Source organism: Diabrotica virgifera, chromosome 3, assembly GCF_917563875.1.
Source record: "Diabrotica virgifera virgifera chromosome 3, PGI_DIABVI_V3a".
Taxonomy (NCBI): domain Eukaryota; kingdom Metazoa; phylum Arthropoda; class Insecta; order Coleoptera; family Chrysomelidae; genus Diabrotica; species Diabrotica virgifera.
This window is the reverse complement of record NC_065445.1, coordinates 224,090,826-224,117,823: the sequence shown is the minus strand read 5'-3', so window position 1 is coordinate 224,117,823 and position 26,998 is coordinate 224,090,826. Positions and strand designations below refer to the sequence as shown.

Sequence of the window (26,998 nt, the reverse complement as noted above, 5' to 3'; positions counted from 1 at the left end):
TTCTACTGGTACTTGTTTGCATACTTTGTTTGCCTTTTTCCATTCTATCTACATGTCCCACCCAACGTAGCCGTTCTATTTAAATCTTATGATATCCGGAAGTTGGTATATTTCTCATCACAGTTATGTCTTCTTCGCTAAATTTCATTTTCTTTTGTGGCTTTGTATATGTGTCACAAGATTTTTCTTTTAAAGGCTTCTTCTTCTTCAGCCTGTTTGCATGCACTACTGGACAAAGGCCTCCCCATGAGCTCTCCACTCTTCTGTTTTGTGCCATTTGATGCCAGTTTCTCCCTACTTTGGCTTTGATGTCGTCTAGCTATAATTTTTGTGGTCTTCCTCTGCTACGACTGTGTTCACTTGGTGTCCAATATAAAATGTTTCTCGTCCACCTGTCGTTAGTCTTCGACACTTTTGATTTCACTTCCATCTAAGTCGATTGTGATATTTCGATTTGTCATCACTTTTTGAAGTTATACTTCTTTAGGCGCGATTGAGAGTAAAATTTTTCATAAATCTGCGCGCATGCGCACACAGACAGTATGACGTTTAGTTGTTAATCTTTCAAATTATGTATCAGCGCAAATAAGCGATTAAAATAATATATTAGTGTTTTTTTATAAGTATAATAGAAGTATAACTTCTTACGTGCGTACAAAGTACACACACATTCTTTTTTTATTTAAATTCATCTTTAAACCGATTTTTTCCGCATTGTAATCGTGAGGAAGCATGAGTTTTGAAGAAAAAAAAATTATTATAAAAAGAATTATTATAAATGTGTAGTTTCTTCAAAATATTGAAATAAATGAAAACTGTCACTCTTTTTGCTTCAATGTTAATAAAAAAAACCATGATGCAGTAAAAATTTCAATACCGACGAGATACCGCCTTTTCTATTGACTTCCCCCCGACATTCCAGTTAAAAAATAGCGGGTAGTAATGTTTTCGATTTTTCGAGAGCTTTTCCGACTTCGTTTCCTGGGATATAAGCATATATTGATTTTCAACAAGACATGAGTGTATTAATCTTATATCCCAGACATTTATTAGTATTCCAGTGCATATAAAAATGTATAAATTAATCAATAAAAAATACAATTAAAATAAAATTTCACAGAAATGTTCGTACGCTGTTAAGGTTAAAATCAATAACCTTATTGTCATAAATTTTAATAATAAATATATTTTAAACTTACCCATTAATTTTACACAATTAAAATTAAAAATAAAATAAAAATGGGTTTATTTAAATTTTGTTTAGATCTTAAGGCCAAATTTCTCATTTTAACACATATCTCTATGATCTGAACTTGCAGCTAAATAACACCTTTCCCTAAATATGTTCTTAATATTACGTCTTCTCTTCCTTCTCCTTATTGTACTTTTCCAGCTCTCTCAAGAACTGAGCCTTAGGCTTCATCACGTTGGGTCGGTCACCTCGGCATTTTGGACAGTACCACTTGCCTTTAGGCTTTGTAGATAATGTTACACATGAAAAATGAAACCATTCAATAGGACACAGATCATTATCACACATTATCATCTCTCCATAAGAAATTTGATCACAGAGACAATACGTGGGTTCGTCTGGATCGATGAGTGGTTCTTCATCTCTTGGTGGGGTTTCTTCTTTTTGTATTTGGGTATTCTGACGGGATTTGCGTTTTTTCTTTTTACCTAAAACAACAGAACAGTTAAAATCAGTACACAATAATGCACTCTAGATATTCGATCGAATTTCTAAGACAGAAAATATTGTTTATATGGGATTAAGCCACAATTTAGCGACAATTGATTAACAATAATAAGGGTCAAATTAGAGAGGGGTGAAATAATAAGGGTCAAAAAATTTTACAAGAAGTTCAAAGATCAAAATCTATAAATCCATCGTCAGACCTGTACTAACATATGGATGCGAAACGTTGACCATGACCAAAGCAAACGAAGAAAAGCTCGGACGTTTTGAATGAAAAATACTCGGATAAAAATTTTTGGACCTCACCATGACATTACCACAAACCAGTATAGGATCAGAACCAATATTGAATTAAAAGCACTCTACAATGACGCCGATATTGTCCGAGAAATTAAATCACAGCGACTAAGAGGTAAGAACAGAACAAGTAGGTCGAGGTGGAGGTGTAGGTCGCGGTGGATGCTACTAGTTAAGTCACGGTCGATGTCGACAGCACATAGCAAGGAGGTCACCTGCGCTGTCAGTCGAGCTAGAACCACTATCAAGTGATGTAGTTTAATGAAATTTGAATGACAAAAAGACTGTGCTTTTGCGATGTTGTGTCAGTCAAGTGATGATAATGATGAAATGTCAGCTGTAAATAATCAGATCCTCCTTCATATTTCAAAAATTTACTGTCTTTACGTGCTTTAGAAATTCAAAAATAAACTGAATACAAAAAAGGGATTATATAAAAAGTATCAACTCAGATAGCGCAGGTAATGACAACTTGTCTTCGAACAGACGAATCACAGGGAAGCATCCTTGTAGGCCGCGCAGTAGACATCCATGTAAAACAAACTCATTTTATTTTTAAAAGCATCGATGTAGACCTCCCGGATGGCATCGCGCTAAACCTCCACCGCGACTTACCTGCTCTGTTCTCTTCCATTCATCACAATGTGTTTGTTTTACATGGATATAAACATCGACCGCGACCCACTTGTTCTGTTCTTACCCTTAGATGGGCAGGCCATGTGCACATTTCATAAGGAGAGACTTGTAAGACTGGTATGGGAGGAGTTTCATACAGGCAAAAGACCACTCAGACGTACCAGAATGCGATGGAGAAATAACATCCAAGCAGCTCTCCAGAAAATGAACATTCGATTTGACCCTAGGTTGATGGAAGACCGAACAAATTGGAAAAAAGTTGTACAGTCAACTAAGACCCACCCAGAGTTGTAGCACTACGTGATGACGAGATTAGAGAAGGCTAATACACTGACAACAAAAACCAAACTGAATGTATCACTTCTAATGGAGCTACTAACACTTTGCACAGACAATACTTATTTTTAACTTGATATAGTATGGTATAACTAGACCCAAACCCAGACATCCAAAGTGAAAGTTATCCTCCAACACCAAATTGTTCTATATGGTCCACATAATGTTCATTACACCATTTTGAGCGTCGGGTTTGGGGGGGGGGAGAGGGGAGAGAAAGCGGCAAATTCGTAGTTTTTTACGTTTTTCGTCAATATTTCTTAGTTTCAGTTTAGCATGAACAACCTTCTATACAAAAATATTCTACATAAAATTTGAAATAAAAAAGGCCCTATGCATAATCCTTCTAAAATGAAGGGTTCCAAAGTTACGGAGATAGTATATTATAATTGGTCCAAAAAAAGGCCTAACCCAGACATCCAAAGTAAAAGTTTTCCTGTTCTATATGGTCCATTCTATATGGTCCCAATTTACGCTTTAGCGTAAATTATGTTCTATACTCAAATTTTCTACATAAAATTTAAAACAAAAAAGGTCCCATACATAATTGTTATAAAATCAACGGTTCCAGAGTTACGGAGGGTGAAAAGTGGAGGTTTTCGATACTTTATATATTTTCTTGGCAATTTATATTATTACTGATGAAATAAATTTTTTTGTAAATAAAATTTTCTATTTCAGTGGCCGATGATATGTTAGTGAAAAGCCCTTGAAGAAACGTCAACCTCATCACCCAAAATCATCATCAATTCATTCAGTCCAAATAATATAAAAAGTATCGAAAACCTCCACTTTTCACCCTCCGAAAATTTGAGTATAGAACATAATTTACGCTAAAGCGTAAATTGGGACCATATAGAATGGACCATACAGAACAGGAAAACTTTTACTTTGGATGTCTGGGTTAGGCCTTTTTTTGGACCAATTATAATATACTATCTCCGTAACTTTGGAACCCTTCATTTTAGAAGGATTATGCATAGGGCCTTTTTTATTTCAAATTTTATGTAGAATATTTTTGTATAGAAGGTTGTTCATGCTAAACTGAAACTAAGAAATATTGACGAAAAACGTAAAAAACTAGAGAGAGAGATAGAGATAGAGAGAGAGATAGAGAGAGAGATAGAGAGAGAGAGAGAGAGAGAGAGCACATTAGCTCGTCCTGGTGAAAAAAATAAAGAATATCCATTTCAGACTCTTAGAATAGAACGGTAGGGAATCATAGCTTCAAGCTGACTGCCGATTGACTTTTTCTTTAAGTGCTGTTTCCTTTCCAAAGGCTGGAAATCGTCAAAGCTATTCATGCATTTGTAGCCGAGGTTCTATATATGGTTATTATAGTAGGGGAGCAAAGTATGCTAAATGTGCAGTCACTCGAGCGTTATGGGGACCTATTGGGTTGTGAAGAGTAGGTCGTAAAACCAAAAAAAGTTAATTACAGTTAATTACAGTTAATTACAGTTAAATTTTCCATTTCCAATAATCGTTTTTTGTGATTAGAACGCCACCTATTAATAATTCGAAAAAATGTTTCGAATAAAAGTTACTTATTTTTACGTAAGGAATCCAAATCTGCAATAAAAAATGGGGGCTCCTATTTAAGATTTTAAAGTAACCCCCCACCCCATTTCCGTGGGGTGTCGTGTTTGGTGCCATTCGACAAATTTTTCAAAAATATTGAATAAGTGTATTTTACAGTTTTTCGATCTGATGTTCATTTCCCGAAATACCGCGGGATTCGTATTTAAAATATTAAATTTACTCCCCACCCCCTTTGTGGGAAGTCGTGTTTGGTATCATTCGATAGATTTTTAAAAAATATTGAGCACATATTTTTTAGTTTTTCGATCTGTCATTCATTTCGCGAAATATTCGCTTTTTGCTTGTGAAACTTTGGGACTCACCCATTTCCTTACGCCCGGCTCAAATCGTCAGATTTTTTAAATATACACTCTTTTGCATGTACTTACCTTATCTTAATCTGACAATTTCGAGTTTTTTTAAGGATATATTTTTTTTGGGCCCCCCTTAACGAACTCCCCTGTGTTAAGAGCCAATATATGGTATAGGTACATCTGCAGGGTACCAGGTCTCTCCCCATACGATAATCTGACGCGCTCGAGTAACTACAAAAATCCCCGCTTGGGCTCCCCTAACATTAGTGGTGTTGAAACATTCACGCAGATTTTTCAGCCAGAAATGTCTCCTTCTTCCACTGCATTATGAATCGAAGAATGTGTCCACGGTAATGAAGTCTTCTCTTTTTAATAGTTATTACTACTATGAACTATGTATAAGAAATAAATGTTAGTAAGATAAGATAGATAAATAGTTAGATAGAAAATAAGATTGATAAATAATTATCCATTCTTTTCAATTATCTGTGACACATCCCTTTCTGTGGAGCATAGATAACCAGGGTTTTACTGTATCGTAATAGAAATAGCAAGTCTATAACAGAATCTCAAAACTGTATACAAAAATTATGTCAAAAATAACATTTAAATAAAATTTAATTAAAATTTTAATTAAAATTATCAGATATTTAGTATATAAAAGGTCCTCTTGTATTCAGTTGCCTTTCAACTCCAATATGTGAGGTTTCAATCCTCCTTACATTCCAACCACGTGGGAAGAGTCCTGTGTTGCCTTGGGTAATATCCAGGAATATTTGCAACATCACAAAATATTATTAAAAATATGTAGTATACAGGGTGTTTGGTAAAGAATGGGCCATATCTTAACCTCAGATTGCTGAGGTTAAAATAGGTCGATTTAAGCTAACTTACCTTAGTATGAAAGTTGATAATAACCGAAATAAAACCGAAATAACCGTCAAAGTTAAACTTTTATTTTATTAATTCTTGAATATTTCTTAACCGGCAGGGGATAATATCACGAAATTTGGTAAGCGGGAGTCTTTTGGGATGAAAAATCTAAATTCGCCACCAAAAATGATGTATTTCCCAGAGGGCGCCACATACGCCTTTCAGCGCTCATTTAATAGGTTCAATTTTTTTTTAATACCTACTCTACATGCTTTTTGAATCAAAACTTTTATTCTCTTAATATTTTTACCTAAAAAAGGTATACTACATCCATCTCGCTAAACTCAACCGTTTTAACGCATTTTAAATCTGCGAGGCGACATAGTTTTTTGCATAATATCATTGTAATTACACCCGAATATAACTTAAAACCATAAAAATTTACAAAAATGTATCGCAAATTTCTTCAAACGGAATTTGCGATGCAATGACGTAAATATGAGAACTGGCACAATTATTATGGTTTCAAGTTTATTTTTCGGGTCTAACTACAATGATATTATGCAAAAAATTATGTTTTATCACAGATTTAAAATGCGTTTATCTCGAATACAGTTGAGTTTATCGAGATAAATGTAGTATATCTTTTTTAAGTAAAAATATTAAGAGAATAAAAATTTTTATTCAAAAAGTATGGTGAGTGGGGGATAAAAAAAATTGAATGTATTAAATGAGCGTTAAAAGACCCATGTGGCGCCCTCTGGGTAATACATCATTTTTGGTGGCGAATTTAGATTTCTCATCCCAAATAACCCACGCTTAGCAAACTTTGTGGTGTTATCCCATGCCTGTCAGGAAATATTCAAGAATAAATAAAATAAAAGTTTAACTTTGACACCCTGTATTTCGGTTATTATCAACTTTCATACTAAAGTAAGTTAGCTTAAATAGACCTATTTTAAGGTCAGGAAAATAAGGTTAAACTATGGCCCATTCTTTACCAAACACCCTGTATAATAATAGTTTTTACCCAAAACATTTCGGTGGCTCAGGCAAGCACAATATTGGCATTTTTAACACTGATGATGGATTTTTTAATCCGAAAACGTTCTGTGATGTAATGTAATCCTTATTTAGGGACTTTTAAATATACCTTTTACAAAGGATCTAGTATTTTTGTGATTTATGGTATACAGCCATGATACAATAACTGAAGATATGACATGGAGTCGCTGGTCGGGGCTACGTAGCTACGTCACTCTGTGAGTAGAACAGCATTAAATTCAGTGTGGTCGTATAGTAAACGGTGTTTATTTTTTTGTTTAAGGTGAATTTTACTTATAATTTGTTAACCTTTTATTAAAAATGAGGTGTGCCGTGTTTGGTTGTAATGTGGACAATCAATCACAATGTTTCGATACGAATATCAAGGTTTTTAGTTTCCCAAAAGACAAAAAAGTGCGATGTGTGTGAAAACAATTATGTAAACGTAAACGTGCAGACAATTTTAACGTTAACAACGCTCGTATCTGTTCAACACATTGTAACAGCGACGATTATGAACGCAATCTGAAAAACGAGCTGCTTGGATATTCTCCTAAAAATGTTCAATGCCTTAAAAGAAAAGCTATTCCATCCCAAAATTTAGCCAAATCGGGAAAAGGCAAAGTGGATTCTGGTAGAGAGCAACTAACTATTTTTAATGAGAAATAAGCCACAATTTTACTAAAAAATGATTTTATTAACGTTTCGACGTCCAAATCGGATGCCGTTGTCAAAATACAAAAAATATTAATGAATTAAACAAAAATGTTGTTGCTTAGTAAAAAATTCTTTTAATAATTTATTTAATCTGACTCATCGGCAATTCAGACATATATTATACCAATTGTTCATTCGATTACATGAAATCAACCCCAACTCAAGAATATCCGTCACAAAAAAAATCATAGCGTGTGATCTGTCTTTAAAAATACAATTACATGCAACGGTGACAGTAAAATTCTCTCGTTAGAGATTCCATAGTAAATCACGAGGGAAAACCAGGAAAAAACCTCGTGATACCATCCCGACATCGTCAGTATTAGGTCTTACTTTAGTTTACTCTCAAAACTAATACAAGATTCTAATATAATACTTACGATAATAATAGTAAGACCTAATACTTACGATGTCATGATAGTATACGAGGTTTTTTCCTGGTTTTCACTCGTGATTTACTATGGAATCTCTAATGCGAGAATTTTACTGTCACCGTTGCATGTGGTTGTATTTTTAAAGACAGATCACATGCTATGATTTTGTTTGTGACGGATATTCTTGAATTGGGGTTGATTTCATGTAATCGAATGAACAATTGGCAATATCATTTTAAAGTCTTCTACTTTAAAATGTATAATATATTATGTCTGAATTTCCAATATAAATGAGTCAGATTAAATAAATTATTAGAAGAATTTTTTACTAAGCAACAACATTTTTGTTTAATTCATTAATATCTTTTGTATTTTGAGAACGGCATCCGATTTGGACGTCGAAACGTTAATAAAATCATTTTTTTGGTAAAAATGTGGCTTATTTCCCATTAAAAATAGTTAATTACAAAAATGCCACAAGAAAATAGCTTCAGAACAACAGTAGAGAGCAACGCTGTGTATTATACAGTATAATACCTAATGAGACGTATCTTGCCTAATAATAACAAATCATGTTTGTAATTAATTTCTATTATTAGATTATGTTCTCAATAATTATATTTAATCATACTAAACAAAACAGCACTTCTCGAAAATTTCACAACTGATATTAAAAGCTAAAATACCCAAATCATAATGGCAAGCATTTGAAATGTAAAGGATCTACTCACAACGTGACGTCATGCGCGACCTGAACGAAATTAGGAACGCTGCGTGTCGTATCTTGGGTTATTGTATCATGGTATACAGCCAACTACAGGAATTTTATTTTCCTCATGGATTTTTTTTCAAAAATATTTTGATTATGCTGCTTTAATTTCTTGTATAACTTGTATGAAAAAGCTTAATAATTATTTAATAATTGCTTACTTGTAGATGTTTTCTTTTGCTGAACAGTATTGGTGGGGGTAGTAGCTGGAACTTGGCTTCTAAGAACATGCTCTACTGGTATGGCATCATTACTTTCTGCACCTGTATAAGTATCATGCCTTGTTCTTCTAGCACGCTTGGCAGGTCTATCATTATTCACAGAATTGCTGTTATTATTGTTAGTGCTGGTATTGTTACCATTATTATTGTTGATGGGGGTGTTAACTAGGGGAGATTGTTGTTCCTTTATCTCAATTTGTGTCTGTTCTTCTTTACCAAAATCTGATAAACAAATAAAACTTCATAAATATTTCAAATTTAGTAATTAATATTGATATTACCAAATAGTTACAAAAATATATACACACTCCAAAACCTGGTAGTTCACTTATAACATAAATAGTCCTGTCGCCAGGAGGGGTAAAACGGCTTACTTTATTCAGATGGACTTACCCAAGTTTTTTTTATGTATTTTGATCCGTAGTACACGAATTTTTTGTGTAACAGTTGATCCGTATGTCGATAAGATTGTTATAAACAAAGAACTTGAGGAATTACATAACAGCAATTTTTCGCAAAACAAAAGGTTTTTTTTTAATTTCTTGGGTCCTTCTAAGCAAAAAATGTTCTTACAAGTTTTTTCGTACAATGCATAGTTTTCGAGATAGCCGCGGTTAAACTTTCAAAAAATCGAAAAATTTGCAATTTTTGAACCCGAATAACTTGTGATTAAAAAATAAAATGGGAATACTGCTTACCGCATTTAAAAGTTCAAGTCAAATTCTATCGGATTTAATTATTTCCATTGCTAAAAATTATTTTTTTATTGTTAAACAAAGCTATAAACATATAGTTTTTGAGTGATGTTTTCAATGCATCTTTCGTTTAAAATCGAACGAGGAGACGGGCCTACAAACAGCCAATTTCTACGTAGCATGCGTTAAAACGCATGCATTGGGCACGGGAAACACTATTTATTTATATGCTTTTTCTCATGAGGATCTTTCAGTGCGTCACAGTTTTTCGATTTCTTTCTAACGCGTTAAATTGTATGTGACAGAAAAAACGCACGTCTTTGATTACATTTCGTCGGTGACATTTATAACATTTATTCTAGTTGTCAATAGATGGCGCTATAATCGAAATAAAAATTATTTTCGAATTATATAATATATCTACGAATATAATCTGTACAATTTATAAGACTATACAAATCAAAGAAAATACCATTTTATAAATGCAAGAAACACATTTGATTTGTTTTTATGCCAAATTGCAAATAAAATTTGACAACTGTCAGATTTAACTAAAATGTCATGTCACTAAAATGTGTATTATCACGGACTTACCTTTTTTTCTATCATTTGTGACGCACTGAAAAATGCTCATGAAAAGAAGCATAGCTTTGTTTGACAATAAAAATATTAATTTTTAGCAATGCAAATAATCAAAACCGGTAAAATTTGACTTGAACTTTCAAATGCGGTAAGCAGAATTGCTATTTTATTTTTTAATCAAAAGTTATTCGGGTTTAAAAATTGCAACTTTTCGATTTTTTAAGTTCAACCGCGTTTATCTCGAAAACTATGCATCCTATGAAAAAACTTGTACAACATTTTTTGCTTAGAATGACCCAAAAAATACAAAAAAATGTTTTGTTTTGCGAAAAATCGCTGTTATGTAATTCCTGAAGTTCTTTGTTTATAACAATCTTATCGACATCCGGATCAACTGTTACCCAAAAAATTCGTGTTCTATGGGTCAAACTACATAAAAAAAACGTGGGTAACGTTGTACCCCCCTTGGCGACAGGACTAAAAATAAGAATCCTTTTCATTATCCGCCTATCAACTAAAAATAGAGTTCAAGGAAAAGAAATGTCAAAAAAGTTTGAGTTTGCTGAATGTATAAGACAAGGTGATTCACTATCATCTCTCCTACTTTTTTGGGGAGTGACTTTTGTTGAATTTGGATATAATTTTTTTTAGGTTACAGGGTGTTCTTAAAAAATAATGTTGCGTTTTCACATCAATGGCGGAATTGTTAAGGAATTTATGAAATACATTTTTGTGGACTATGAGATTTATTTCAAAATTAAAAGTACAAAAGTAGTAAAACTAAATAAAATATTCCTAAAAAACTATAAAGCTTATAGTCCGTTCTTTAACGGTAAAATATTGCAAAACCTCTAAATTTTAAAGAACCGCTTGGATTGACATGAAATTTGGCATACACATAGCCAACAAGTCAAAAAAAAAAGTGATATTGTGACGATATGTGCTTATGCCCCGGGGGTGCTTTTCACCCCCTCTTGGGGGTGAAAAAGTATTCGTCCAAAGTAAGTCCATAAATTGATAAACTGACTAATTTTAAGTAAGTTTTGTTCTATAGAGTTTTTTCACTAAGTCAATACTTTTTGAGTTATTTGCCAGTGAATATGTTCATTTTTTCAACAAAATAACCACACTTTTAGACAGTTTTTTGCAAATAACTCAAATAGTACTTATTTTGTCGAAAAACCATTATTAGCAAAAATATAGCCTGTAAAAAATTTTAAAAAATTATTTATTTATTTATTTATTTACGGGTTTCCTCAATTTCAAAAAAAAATATACACATATAAACAATAAGTAGAAGTAAAAGTAGTATTAGTAAAGTCCAGTAAAACAGTAAAAAACTAAAAATAGAATTAAATGAATTAAATGAAAGTGTGACAGCATAAAACTGTAGTAAGTACATTACAATAAAACTAAATTTAACATACACACAATCCACGTTATGCAGTGACAATACATAATAATATAATATAAACTGACATTAATCAACTAACTACAGACAATAAAAAATTAACACATTACATAATACAAAAGCATTATCCATGGCAAAAATTAACAAATCCACTGAAAATATAATATTAAATATTAAACATAAGTGCTGACGGGAAAAATTGATTTTAGTCGGGTTTTAAATACTCGACTGGAAGAAGAGAATAAATCGATGTCCAAATCATTCAGGCGACTTAAAGTTCTATCTATTGGTGAGTTAAGACCATAGTTAGTTGAATGATGAGGTACATGGAACAAGTTATTATTTCTAAGATTATGGTTTGGAATATTAAAGTTTATTAATTTTAATAAATCAGGACAATTGATTTCACTCTTTAATAGTTTATAAATAAAAGCTAGATCATTTATAATTCTACGGTCTTTTAAGGAGTGCAAATTGAGATCACTACGGATGATGGTATAGTTGTGGTTTAGTTCAATAACATTATATCCCAATCTGTATGCTGCAAATCTTAAAAACTTATTTTGAACTCTCTCAAGACAAACAACATGAACATTATAAAATTCATGGATATATCACGTGTCTATACCTAGTAGAAGCAGAGTGATAGCTAATTAAAAATAAGTTCATATTCGTCAAATTTCAAATGGAATACTTTAACGTGAAATAACCAAAAATTAAGCACATTTCGGGGAAAACTCATTATAACTTATTTAAAGTGTTTAAAAAACGCTTCATTTTTGTTTTATAAAAAAAATTTCTAGCATCAAAAGTAAACAAGTTACGCTCAAAATAAAGTTACTCCCTTTTTTTTTGGTAAAAAAATCGGGAAAATCACCCCCTAATTAGTATCTCAAATGAACTTAATCGTTACGACTTTACAAGTTTCTTGACCCGCGTATACCGGGTGGTGAATTGGAAAGCGGGCCATAGGAAACTCAATGTAAAATTCTAAGCTGTTAAATTCCTGCTTCCCTAATTATTTTACATCAAAAGTCATCAGAAACTATTTGTAGAGAATTGAATTCTCTATTGAAAACAACTGTTAATATTGTTCTATGAACAATAATTATTCAAAATTTTGTAAAAATATAATACAATTTTCAGAGTAATACGCCAAAGCTAGGCCACACACAATACAATAATGTGTATAAGATTGCATTTGTTGACAATGAATTTATTATATTAACAATTAGAACTGTCAATTTTTTTAATTATTTTATTATTTTTTGTTTAAAACACAATAAAGTTGATAAGATACCCTTAGTTAAGGAGAAAATATTAATAATAAAGATATTTTCTTCAGTCAATAATGTGCTCACTGTCAGTTAAATAGTAACGTGTGGCCTAACATACCCACACATACCTACTGCGGTAAATACATTATATTTTTCAAAATTTTGGAATGTGTTTAAATCGTAGAACAATTGTAACTTCTGTTTTTAATACAGATTTCAATCCTCTACAAATAACTTCTCATGACTTTTGATGTAACATAATTAGGGAAGCAGGAATTCAACAGTTTAGAATTTTACATTGAGTTTCCTATGGCCCGTTTTCCGATTCACCACCCGGTATATTGTTTATATGATCTGTAAGTTTCATCGGTTCAAAGTCCTTATTTTTGAAAGGGCTGTAGTTAAAAGGGGTTGAACGAGTCACTCATCACGAATGTATGCAAATTTAGAAACACCAAATCTCAATCAATTTTTGTCTAACAGAAAAACAAAAAAATACATGATATTCAGAAAAGCAATGCTGACTTTTTTTGTTTTTCAAGATTTTTGGTATCTCTAACAATTTTTTTAAGTTATTTTGAAAAAAAGCATATTTTTCAAAATTAAAATTTTTAAAAATTTTACTTTAAAACCAAATTTTTTCCAAAATAAGCACTTTGAATCGATGAAACTTACAGATCATATAAACACAACATAAGTAAAATAATTTGTGGAGCGGTAACGATTAATTTCATTTAAGTTGCTAATTAGGGGATGGTCTTCCCGATTTTTTTTTGCAAAAACAAAAGCGACCAACTTTATTTTGAGCGTAAATTACTTAAATTTAATGCAAGAAACTTTTTATAAAAACAGAAATAAAGCTTTTTTTAACCCGGCATTGGTCGCTAGGTACGTTGTTACGCGAGTGGTCGCGCGTGAGATTTTTTCTCACATATCCAACTTTTGCCTTTCTTTACAAAATTTTACAAAAAACATGAGGTTTCATCAATGATAAAGCCATTTGCTTTAAAAAGAAACGACGTTTTTCTGTTTTATTATTATTATATTTATATAAAATGTGACTATTGATGCCGACTAAATATTTAACATTGAAAAATATATGGTAAGTGACCATTACAACTAACCCGTGAAACAGAATATAGGATTTTCATATCATCGACCACTTCCACGGCGCCTTTTATTACATCATAAAAGGATATTATTTTAGGTTTTAAGGGGAAAAATAAAATTAATTTTTATACACAGTTGGTGACGCCGCCGGTGGTCGCTTGATGAGTTAATCTCTCACATGAAGCGCACTGACTCAACAATATGGTGATACTAAGTAAACTGAGTCACTATCTGAGCGGACGAGTCTATTAGATTGTCGAGAGAGGATAGTTAGGAGACTAGAAGGAACTACAGCGCGTATAATTTCCCAGAAAAAAAGTTGTGCGCAATTTTCTGAAACCGTGAGAGAAAATCTCATATAGCGACCACTGGCGGGTTAAACACTTTAAAAAAATTATAATGGGTTTTCCCCAAAAAGTGCTTAATTTTTTGGATATTTCACTTCAAAATATTCTATTTGAAATTTGGTGAATATGAATTTATTTTTCATTGGCTATAACTCTGGTTTTACGAGATCCAGAGACCTAACGCGTACACCATCTTTTTTACCTTTTTACGGGCTATATATATATTTTTGCTAAGAACGTTTTTTTTTTCGACAAAATACTTACTTTTTGAGATATTTGCGAAAAACCGTCTAAAAATGTAGTTATTTTGTTGAAAAATGAACATATTCACTCGCAAATAACTCGAAAAGTGTTGACTTGGCGAAAAAGCTCTATAGAACAAAAGTTACTTAAAATTAGTCAGTTTTTTTCTTTGACATGTAAGCTATGCGTATGCCAAATTTCATGTCAATCCAAGAGGTTGTTTAAAATTTAGAGCAAAAACCGTGAAAGAATGGACTATTAATATAACAATTTATGGAAACTGTCAAAACATGCAGAGTGTAAATATACATTGAACTTTTGACACGTATATGGTTTAGTCACATTACTTTTTTCGCTTGGAAATCACTTTTTTTAATAATTTGATTTATTTTAAGATGAAAGTTATGCTTGTGATCTTTTTGTAAAATACTTATTTTAGGCATAAAATGCAAATAAACCATTATGAATGTTAAAAAAGACAATTTTAGCATTTTTCGAGGACCATTTTTCAATAGGGTATATTAAGTTGTACTGTTATATTTGGCCTTGCTTCATAGTTATATGGTTCTAGGCGTTCGGTGTGTTCATTTGAAAACTGCATTAGGACATTAAAACATATAGGGTGTAACAAAAAGGCAGGTCATACACTAAATCACATATTCTTGGACCAAAAATAGTTCAATTGGACCTATCTTAATTTAGTACAAATGTCCACATAAAAAAAGTGACAGCTCCTTGAAGTTAGAAAATAAAAATCGATTTTTTCCAATATATTGGAAACTATTAGAGATTTTTTATTGAAAATGAACACGTGGAATTCTTATTGCAGGAACATCTTAAAAAAAAGTGAAATTTGTGCACCCCATAAAAATTTTATGGGAGTTTTGTTCCCTTAAACTCGCCCAAATAATTGTGTACATTCCAATTTAATTGTGGTTTCTATGGACAAGCGGCTTAATTTTGGGATGTTAGTTTCTGTGAGTAAAAAAGAGACATAGTATAAAAAGTAATTCATGAATAATTTAATGTATGGTAAAGGTTAAAGTTGAAATACTATATCAATAAATTATGTTACTACTAATTTTAATACAATGTGTAAGATATCCAAAAATTGAGATCAGTGATCTGGATAATTGAAATTGCACATCCCAAGGTTCTAGAATGGATGCATGACAGTTTAAAAAAGTGAGAAAATATTTTTAAGATATGTAAAGAAATGCCAAAGAAAAAAATTATCTAAAACTTTAGAAATATGATTTTTTGGAACATGTTGGAAGCCATTTTCAATATACAGTTACCTTTTACAGTTAGAGAAAACACCCTAAACTTTATTATTTTTGGAAACAAAAATGTCAAATAAATGTATTTTTTGTGAATTGTGGTTTGTTGACAAATATACCTACATGTAATAAAAACTGAATTGCCACAAAAGAGTTTTCAAATAGTTTTGGATCAAACAGTAAGGAACTGATTTAGTGTACTATTGTTCACAGGTTTATAATCTAAGGATTCTTTGAACTCCACATGATTACTACTACATAAGTTCAGGTGGCAGTACTACAGCTGAAATATATACAAGATAGCATAACTTTTTAAAGCTGCAACACACCTTAGTACAAGTCAGTGAACAAAGAAACTCTAAGAAATATTGATTAAACCTATACATACCTAAATTTTTTAGATCCTGGTCTAATAACCTAGTTTTAATTTCTATTTTGTCCAAAATTGCCTGCAGTAGACTCATTTTTTCATCTCCTAATTCTTGGGCTGCTATTAGAGATTGTTGCATCCTTAAAAAACTTTTTGCCTTTTTTGCATGATTGTCATTGCCCATATTTTCTGTCTGAATGGCCACTTCCCTTAGTCTAGCTATAAAAGAAATGCAGTGATAAAGTGATTACAAATCCAAATATATCTGCATTAAAATTAATAAAAAACATAAATCTAATAAGATAATTAACCTAGGACTAAAGTCTTTGTATCTGTATAAAGCACATGCAAACAAATTGTAGATATGTTTCTCAAAAATAAAATTTACAATCTTTAAGTAGATTGATTTCAGTTTTGTAATGAGGCTTTATGGATTGCATAAACATTAAAATTAATATATTTTGATTCAATTTTTATTCACATTGCACCAGTATGAGGGATAAAGCATAAAAATTTGTACAAAACACATTTGAAATAAATTCTGTAGGTTTAAAAAAACTAAAATGATGAAATAAAATCCTACTTATTCATTAACTCACAAAACCAGTATACTCACAGTACTAATAAAATAGTACATAAGATGCAGAATTAGGATAGACAAAAATACATAATATAATATGATAAAATATGTACATTGAAACAAAGTGACTCAATCTGAACTTGTATTACAGCTAACAAAAAGAAACAAATTATGTATATACAAAATACTGGAGAAATAATGGGATAATAAGAATGGGTAGGATATCAAAGAATCATATGGTAAGTTGGGATTATGAAAGACTAATAAGTATTATCAAAAAGAAATGTGAATGAGGCATATGCTTAGATGAAATAAAAAAAATCATGAAGTGAGTTTAATATGAGGACAAAGCATTAAAGAGCCTCGATCTTGTATACATAAAGATGGATTATACAATGTAGAAGTCACAAATTTATACCAGGGTGATAGGGACAAAAAATAAATGGAGAAAATGGCTGAGAATATGAAAAACAGCAAGCTTTAAACATTCCCTGATGTATAAATAACAAAAACCTCATACAAAATTGATGAACTATGCAAAAATAGTTAATATGAGATGAAACTTAAGTTATAGAAAAAATCAAGTGAATTTTTACCTAAATAAATAACATCCAATTCTCTCATTCTTGAAATCAGGCGTTGAACTTCGTCAGGGAGATTTTCTACACAGTCCAAATAATTTTCTACGTAAGTAGCTGAATAAACAGCTTCCACAGAGACTTGGTTCAACATATTTAGGAATAAATAAGTTTAAATAATTAAATGTCAGAAAAGTCTACATTTCAAAACTAAATAACGCCTGCCATTTTTTGATTAGATGTTTACTCTGTCGTCACGGTGACAATCATGTTTACCAACATAAATTCATAAAACGTTATAATGTTCTTAGGTTGACGGAACGAGAATATATTCTATACTTGTTTACGTTTTGTGCTTTTTACAAGGTTCAAGAATTTCTTTTCAAAAAGAACTTTACAAGTATGTAGTAGGACGATAATAAAATAAAAACAATAAATAACCTAGCGAAAATACCTGGTGACGAAAACAGCGAGGAAACTGCAACAGAATCGGAGTATGGCTAAAGGATAGTATCATGGCGAACTTTGAGCGAACAATGAACTGTTCGCGAACCCATTACGAACTTTACACAGGTTTGCACTACGCATAGGAACTTGGTTTGTACGTCGCTTAAAGCGGAGGTATTGATAGTGAACGTTACTAGGGGAAATGATACGGAAAGTTGACAAGAGAGACTATGGAAGAAATTAATAAAATATGAAGAACATTAGTAGACATCACGGTTCTTAGAGCAGACAATGGGAAAAAATATACAGGGTGGTTCATCTTATTCGCCTCGGTCTCTGTACGGAAAACCACTTGATATTTTAAAAAAATTTCTTCACAGAAATATACAGGGCCTTTAATACTACAACCTAAAAATAATGTGAATTATACAGGGTGTTCCAAAAAAGAGTGGTATATCAAAGTTATATTTTTTCTTATGGAATGCCCTATATCTGATGACATTATTGAATTGACCTTAAAAAATAAGCTATACTTTTATAAGGGTTCCCTATACCTAAATACAGGGTGTTTTGATTTATTTCGATTTTTATAAAAATGTAAGGTTTAAGAAAAAAATAAATATCTACGAATCTAAGAAGCAGTAACAAATTATTTCTTGGATCTTAATAATAGACTATTTAGCATACTTAAGCAGATGCTCATTGCAACAAAATTTCTTACAGGGTGGTCAAAATATGAGATTGTTCTATTAACAAATTCAAGCTGTAATAACTTACTTATTTTAAATGGAACACCCTGTATCTTACTAGTCTATCGCGTAGAAAATTTGCTTAGCTTTCAAGTTGTATTAGGGTTTCCTATACCTATCTTTTTACAGGGTGGTCAAAATATTAGATTGTTCTAGTAACAAATTCAAGCTGTAATAACTTACTTATTTTAAATGGAACACCCTGTAGCTGACTAGTCTATCGAGTAGTAAGTTTACTTAGCTTTCAATTCTTATTAAGGTTTCCTATACCTATCTCCCTTCATTTTTTAAATATTTAAAGATTTCCTAATTTGTAAGCTTTAAAAATTAGAATTACATAAGTACCTATGTCGTGCTTATGTACAACACACCACCAACACCGGCAATATACTTAGACAAGATACTGTCATTAATAATAAAATGTTCATTGTTATCATGTAAGCACACAGAGTGTTGTATTATTTTAGTTGATTTTGGCCTACATGTGAAATTGAATAATATGTTTATTTTAAACTGCATACCCTATATTAGATGCCGTATTCTGGAAGATATTTAAATTATATTTCATTCCGTATAAGTATTTTTTATATCTTAACCCAACGGTTATTAAGTAAATTTAAGAACGCCACTTTTTGTTTGAATCTTTAAATCGCAATTACAAACAATTAAATGCAATGGCTACTTTGACGAAAACGAGCCTATTGTACAAAAATATGTAAAAATAGGTATTTACAGAATAACATGGGAATTTATATTTACAGAATAACATGTGTATTGAGAATGTTAACATGGAATTGAAGAGATTTTAAATATCTTCCATTATAAAGAATAGAATATCGAGTATGTCATTTAAAATAAGAACACTCTGTGTGAGTAAATGATAAAAATGTGAATTTTATTAATGAAACTATCTTGCCTAAGATATCTAAGTATATTGCCGGTGTTGGTGATGTGTTGTACATAACCACGACATAGGTACTTAATTCTAATTTTTAAAGCTTACAAATTAGGAAATCTTTAAATATTTAAAAAATGAAGCTAGATAGGTATAGGAAACTCTAATAAGAATTGAAAGCTAAGTAAATTTTCTACTCGATAGACTAGTAAGATACAGGGTGTTCCATTTAAAATAAGTAAGTAATTACAGCTTGAATTTGTTAATAGAACAATCTAATATTTTGACCACCCTGTAAAAAGATAGGTATAGGAAACCCTAATACAAGTTGAAAGCTAAGTAAATTTTCTACGCGATAGACTAGTAAGATACAGGGTGTTCCATTTAAAATAAGTAAGTTATTACAGCTTGAATTTGTTAAGAGAACAATCTCATATTTTGACCACCCTGTAAAAAATTTTGTTGCAATAAGCACCTGTTTAAGTATGCTAAATAGTCTATTATTAAGATCCAAGAAAGAATTTGTTACTGGTTCTTAGATTCGTAGATATTTATTTTTTTCTAAAACCTTACATTTTTATAAAAATCGAAATAAATCAAAACACCCTGTATTTAGGTATAGGGAACCCTTATGAAAGTGTAGCTTATTTTTTAAGGTCAATTCAATAATGTCATCAGATATAGGGCATTCCATAAGAAAAAATATAACTTTAATAAACCACTCTTTTTTGGAACACCCTGTATAATTCACATTATTTTTAGGTTGTAGTATTAAAGGCCCTGTATATTTCTGTGAAGAAAATTTTTTAAAATATCAAGTGGTTTTCCGTACAGAGACCGAGGCGAATAAGATGAACCACCCTGTATATGTAACCACAAAGGTGAAAATAAAAAAGATGATTTACAAGCTGTACCTGGCAACAAAGCAGGTACAAGTGAAGAAGAAGGAAATAGGTTTACAAGCGAATTAAGAGGATATCGACATAAATATATAAACTTAAGAAGACAGAAAATTGAATGATTGATTATTTCCAGTTTAGAAATAGGGACGACAAAGGAAGATTTTGTAAAATATGCTAGAGAAGGAAAAGAAAGAAGGAAAAAAGCGCCTACAGGGGACAAATATATCATAATATCACTATTCTTTCAAAGGTCATATCCGCAACGCAGATCGGCAATCATCATAGCTATTCTAATTTTAGAGAAGGCTGCTATGCAAAGTTCATTTGATCCGTAGTAAAGTACATCCGTATCATGTAGCGCAGCAATAATATTTTACGTTTCCCTATGGTTCTCTTTCGATGAATTATTCGTTGCATAATCATTTGGGGTAAGTTGTATCATGATACTATAAATAACATATTACAACTTTATTTATAGTATCATGAGTTGTATCTCTCTTTACGTGTAATATATCCGAAATATTCAAATTTTCTTGTTTTGATAGTATTTAAGATTTCTATTTCTTTACCTTTTCAGAGTTTTGCTATGACGTGTTCTATCCACAATATTTTCAGAATTCTTCGATACAGCTACAACTTAAATGATTTCAGTTTTTTCATTAATGTCGCATTCAAGATCCAAGCTTCTATTCTACTCCATAAAAAAAGCCGAGAAAACGTAGCACCACGCCAACTAAACTCTTAGTTCCAGCTTTATTGGAATTTTGGAATATAATTAAACTTATTACGTTTGACATCTCACCATTAAAAAAATATTAACTTCCTTATGGGGCTCTTTTATTCAGTTATTTATGACTAGTTGAAGAACTTTTCTATTTCGGAAAATTTTTGGAATAGGGGGCGGGGCGTTTCGTAAATATATGAGTTTCTAAATTTTGATGCTTCCGACCAGTGGAGTACCCTTATTAATATTTTTTTCAAACAATCCTCAAAAATCATTTGTGAGGGTATAAATTTTACGACTCTTTATAATGCGTGAGCCTTATCTATGGAGGCGCACTATGGATTTTTACAATTTTAAAATATTAGTCCCAGGAACGCAACTCATAAATATTGGCAACATCATTTTAAAGTCTTCTACTTTAAAATGTATCATATGTATCTGAATTGCCGATATAAATGAGTCAAATTAAATAAATTATTAGAAGAATTTTTTTACTAAGCAACAACATTTTTGTTCATGTTAGTAGTATTTTGTATTTTGACAACGGCATCCGATTTGGGCGTCGAAACGTTAATAAAAATCATTTTTTTAATAATATTGTAGCTTATTTCCCATTAAATAGTTAAAAAAAGCGCACTATGGAGTCATAAATGATGATTTTTTGCTGAGATCTTTGATAAAATACTTACAAAAATACTTACAATAACTGGTAATATTTTCCAACAAATTTTTAAGGGTAGCTACAACCGGTTGTCGAAAGCAGCAAAGTTTAGACACTTGAATACATATTTATTTTACGAAACGCCCTCTCCCGAATATTTTCCGAAATAGAAAAGTTGTCCGACTCGACATTAATAACTGAATAAAAAAAGTCTCATGAGGTAGGTAATAAATCTTTTTTTAATGGTGAGCCCAAGGACTATAAGTTTGTTACTTGTATACCAATCTGGACCAGACCAGTGAATTCCAAGAAATAATGTTGGCAACACAAACCATAAGTGTTAGTAATATCAACTCTAGTAAATTTTGTCTTCTGCGCCGGTTTACAGCGCAGTAAGATGCCATTCGGATTCTGGCAGGTAAAAAATTATTGACAGTTATGTGTTTTGTGTGTTTTTGGTATCCTCTTATAATTAATATTGCAAAATGATTAATAAAGAATCCGAAGTCGTAGTAGAGAAAATATGTAGGTGTTGTATGTGTGAAAATGAAAACATGCATAATATGTTTGAAAAGAAAAATGAAGAGAATGAGGAAGATTCCTCAACACTTCTGTCCGATATGCTGGTGGCTTGTGCTTCAATAGAGGTAAGTTTTGAATGCTTTGTGAAATGAAAATAAGTCTGAGGGGTATGCTTTTCGTATTAAGAAAACAAAAACTAAAAAGAAATTCATACGGCTTAAATAAGTGCCAGTCTGATAAATAGGGGAACCCTGTAATATTATTTGGAAATTACATATATAAAAGATGTATCTTTAAAAACTTATATAAACTCTGTCTCTAAACTATATAAAAGGCAAAATGTAATAGACTTGTACGAATTTATTGAAGTATTTAGTTCTTAAAGATATCCAAAAATCAACCCAGATCAAAACTCAAAACAAATTAGACATGAAATATAAAATTGCAAAGACTTCTACAAAATATTAATTGCCGGAAAAACATTACTTATTTCTATTAATTGAAAAATAGCAGAAATAAATTGAGAAGAGTCAGGAACAGTCAAAACACAATAAACTTATTTACCATAATGACAACAACTCATTAATATCTAACAATAACACACTGAAATAATTTTGTTTTCAATATCTACCTACTTCCACAAAATTTATTATCAACATTAATATCACAACAAGACACTTACTCAACACACACACTACACATTACACCTGAGTTAGTGATAAGCTATCCAATTACGTGGCTAAAGGTTCTAGTTCTAAACCAAGGCCAGAATCAGAGAAAAAAATTAATATCACAAGAGAGTGAGAATAAATTGACAATAATGGGACATTTTTTAGAAAACTTGTTGCCTGGCAATAGACACGAGAGCCCTCAGGGCTCGAGTGACTAATAACGAACCCCACTATTGAAATAATATTCCCGATATAACAAATTTTTTTTGGACCATTCAGATTCGTTATACCGAGGTTCTACTGTACTTACATATAAAATTCAAGTGTTTGTATAAAACTATTCAGTGACATTTATCCCAATTAATGTGACACCAACGAACTGTCTATACTGATAGAATAGCCCTTCCCATTCAAACAGTTAAGCGAGATTGCGGCCAACATACAAGAGAGAGAGACAGCAAAGAGTCAGGTAAAATTTGGCCATATAATTTGAGTTGCCTATATAAACTTAATTGCCTATATAATCGGGGAAATGGACCTCATATTTTTAACTTGGTACCAGGGCTGATGGGCAGTACAGTAAAACCTCGATATAACGGACCTCTATTTAACGGACTTGGGATATAACGGACCAAAAATAAGGTCAAATGTAAAAAAATTAAAAACGTTCTGTTAATATTATACATACTTAACCCTGACTTTACTAACATACATTGCATAAGAACGGGGTCCCCGTGGATCCCAAACGTTGTATTTTACAAAGAATTTCAATAAACTTTTTATTATAGCAAAATGAGGACACATTTCTAAATAATCTGACTTATTTTAAACCTATTTTTATACAACAGACTTTCGGCTTTAACAGACACCCCGTCCCCCCCAATTAGTCCGTTGTATCGAGGTTTTACTGTATTTCAAAATTTAAATACTTTTTTGTATTTAAATATGTCAGAACTCTCTTCTTCATTAAAAGAAGTACTCATTTTAGTCTTGCTTTGCTTTTTGGCGTATTCTATTTTGTAGGTTTTAGAACTGCGCCATGATATATTTAATAAATCTAAGTAATTTTATTGTGTATCATTTAATGACAATGACAAATCAACACAACAGTCTACCCTAAATACATAGTATAAATCTAAGTACATACCTACATATTATTATAAACTATAACTATATTCCTACAACCTACAACGATCACCAGAGTTGCCAGATGTGATTTTATAAATCCCTCATTTAAAAACTGAAATTCCCTCAAATTGAAGCTCAAATCACCCAAATTTAAAGTTTTGCCTCATTTTAATAAATTAGTAGTGTAGAGAATAGTGGAGAATAGTAGTAGTAAAATGTAGAGAATAGTAAACCAAAATTATACTACAGTGGAACCCCGATAAGTTGGCCCCCGATAACCCGGAAGTCCGGCTAACCCGCACCGATTTTCATCAGACAAAAATTTAACAAATACACAATTTAATAATTTTATCAAATAAAAATGTATGTAGGCAAAATAATATTTGAGAGATAATGTGTATTTGTGTAATTTGAACTACATATACAATAGCAAAAATGCACACGGCGGCAGGCAGAGCGACCGTCTCGGCTTATCGGAAAGAACAGGCACCTGTCTGTATTCCTTTTCCTTTATTTATGTCAAACTGTCTTAGCATTGTTTAAAATAGACGTGACTATTTAAAAATTCTTTTTTAAAACAATGGACTTAGTCTGTTCTTAAATAACAACATTGTTCCTTATGACCGTATTGTGTGTAGTACAGTCGTATTAATCACTTCCGTTCTGTAATCGTGCTTCAGATTGTGTTTGCGTGATTTTTGTCTACGTAATGGTAACAAAACGTAAAAATGTTGTAGTGACAATGGAAAAGAAACTAGAAACATTAGGTAGGATTGATAAAGGCTAATCTTTAAAATAAATTTATTGCAGCATCATAATATGATATTATGATACCATATTATGGTGTCGGGACATCTCTACAGTATGACGTGAGTTTTTTACCAAGAAATGAGCAAAACTACACTCTATACAACTATACGTAATTTAGACGTGTACTGTGCATATGTGTTTCATGTTTTTGTAATTATAATGGAGGTTATTTATTAATTTTTACCATATTCTCCGGCTAACCCGGATTTTCGATAACCTGGATCGGCCGCGGTCCCAATTAATCCGAGTTATCGAGGTTCCACTGTACTTATCAACACAGGGCCCTGGAAATAATTCATCATATTGTCTTTAATTATATGAGAGTGTAATATACATTCACAAATTTAATTTACCATGACCCCTTAAAATCTTCTACAATTTTCCCCCCAAAAAATCCCCCAACCATTTCTGCTTAGAAAAATTCCCCTAGACTCTTTCAAATTTAGTCCAAAATTGTGGGAAATACCCCAATCTGGCAACCCTGACTACAGGGTTGGCATAGAATTTCCCCATCTTATAAAACCCAGTGGGTTTTTTTCGGGTTTTTTCAATTGATAAAACCCACTATTATTGGGTTTTTTGGGGTTTTTTCAAAAATAGCAAATTTTCAGTTGAATGAACGTCATATACATATATTTATTTCTGAATAAAAACAAAAACTAGCATAAATACCATGAAGTAAGTAGTAGGTGAATACAAAACGAGAGAAACTGAAACTAAACTAATAAAACACTTATTTTAAACATGGTATATAGACAAATAAAAAAATAAGCATGTTTCTTGTTAAACAAAGCATCAGTGCTTTTATTCTTTCAATTTTGCTGCTAATTAAAATTTTACAATTTACATTCGGCTTTAAGCTTTCCTTCCGTTTCAATTTTGTTAACGTCTGCCCAACTGAAATCTAATTTTCTTCCACATCTACTGTTATTTGCCATAATTTCAGAATGATGTAATTTCACAACTCCAGAATGCCACGGCAAAATGCACTCATCAATGCATCGCACAGTTAAAATTGACAAAATTAACACGTTAATCGCCATGACACCCAACAGTTGGGTTTCAGATCTTATGGTTGTACACGCTCTGACACCCATACGGCAACCTTCACTACTAGTATGAACATTAAGTTCTGTCTTAACTGGGCCTGGGGTAAGATATTTTTCGCATCATTTGGGCGATTAACGTGTTACGATGTTTGTGCTCTAAGTAAATCCCCGAAGAAATATCAGTGATTCCCCATTATCCGGCTGTTGGCGTGGAGGCAAATGACGTAGTGCAGGTGCTGATGCACTGATGGCCAGTGATGCCAAATGTATTTATTTATGTCAAGTTGCTTTATTTTGTAAGCATATTTTGTTATTTTATTTTTGCAATAAAATTCATAATTTTTGTAAAACTTTTGATAGAGCAGAAACTATATATCAAATCTAAATAAAAAACTGAAAATCCCCAAAAAAAACCCTAAAAAACCCAAAAAAACCCGTCGGGTTGGGCTTTAAAAAAAAACCCGGGTTTTTTCCAACCCTGCCTGACTACCACTATCATTTTTTTGTTTATGAAAGATGGCGATTATCTTCCCTGCTTCCCTGACCATCTCTATCTCATCCTGGCTACATTAAATTCTCTTCATGCCCATTCCATCAGTATTGAAAGTTCGTTGTGTGACACACATTTTTCAACTTGTCAAAGTGAACAGCACAGTTTAGCAAATATTCAGTCAAAGATATCACTAAAATATTAGTTAAAATTATTTATACATATACAGTATGTCCCTGTAAGTTGTATCCATATGGAAAACTTTTTTATTATTAATTTTACGGAAAAAAGTTATTCTTTATAAAAAGCTCTGCATGGTCCAAAACCTAAGATTTAACCATCAAATATCAAATTTTTTGAATATTATACGAGGTATGTCAAAAAGTTTGAATTTCACTCAAGAGTAAAGTAGCTTTATTTTTCGTAATATTGGAAATTGCTATTATGAAAAGTTGTTTGGAATTAAAAACTATATTCTAATATGCAATTACATCCTTGTAATTGAAAAAAAAAAGATTTGAGAAATTATGGATAGGATAACTATTATTATTTTTTCAGTTATTTAAATTCTGATAACTCTTTTATTATTAATTTTACGAAAAAAAGTGATTCTTAA

The 26,998-nt window shown here is 31.5% G+C and overlaps 2 protein-coding genes across 2 annotated transcripts in view; one reads left to right on the top strand and one right to left on the bottom strand.

Moving 5' to 3' along the window:
• Positions 1–1,229: 1,229 nt before the first annotated feature.
• Positions 1,230–17,607, bottom strand: LOC126881548 (inhibitor of growth protein 1). Its single transcript, XM_050645877.1, has 4 exons — positions 17,353–17,607; positions 16,195–16,395; positions 8,802–9,083; positions 1,230–1,680 (listed from the first exon to the last, which is right to left on the bottom strand). The coding sequence occupies exons 1-4, from the start codon at positions 17,486–17,488 to the stop codon at positions 1,355–1,357; spliced, it is 945 nt and encodes a 314-aa protein (XP_050501834.1). The 5' UTR covers positions 17,489–17,607; the 3' UTR covers positions 1,230–1,354.
• Positions 17,608–22,101: 4,494 nt separating this feature from the next.
• Positions 22,102–26,998, top strand: part of LOC126881547 (zinc finger protein 852-like) — an 83,251-nt gene continuing 78,354 nt past the window's right edge. Inside the window, exon 1 of the mRNA XM_050645876.1 lies at positions 22,102–22,359. Within this exon, the coding sequence (XP_050501833.1) occupies positions 22,198–22,359 (162 nt within the window). The 5' untranslated portion in view covers positions 22,102–22,197. The remainder of the gene's footprint in view (positions 22,360–26,998) is intronic.

Excerpts from the sequence above, each read along its gene's own strand:
- LOC126881548 (XM_050645877.1), bottom strand. The coding sequence starts at position 17,488 with ATGTTGAACCAAGTCTCTGTGGAAGCTGTTTATTCAGCTACTTACGTA. Across the intron at positions 9,084-16,194 it reads CCAGGATCTAAAAAATTTAG|ATTTTGGTAAAGAAGAACAG; the intron begins GTATGTATAGGT and ends TTTGTTTATCAG. Across the intron at positions 1,681-8,801 it reads GCAAAAGAAAACATCTACAA|GTAAAAAGAAAAAACGCAAA; the intron begins GTAAGCAATTAT and ends CTGTTGTTTTAG.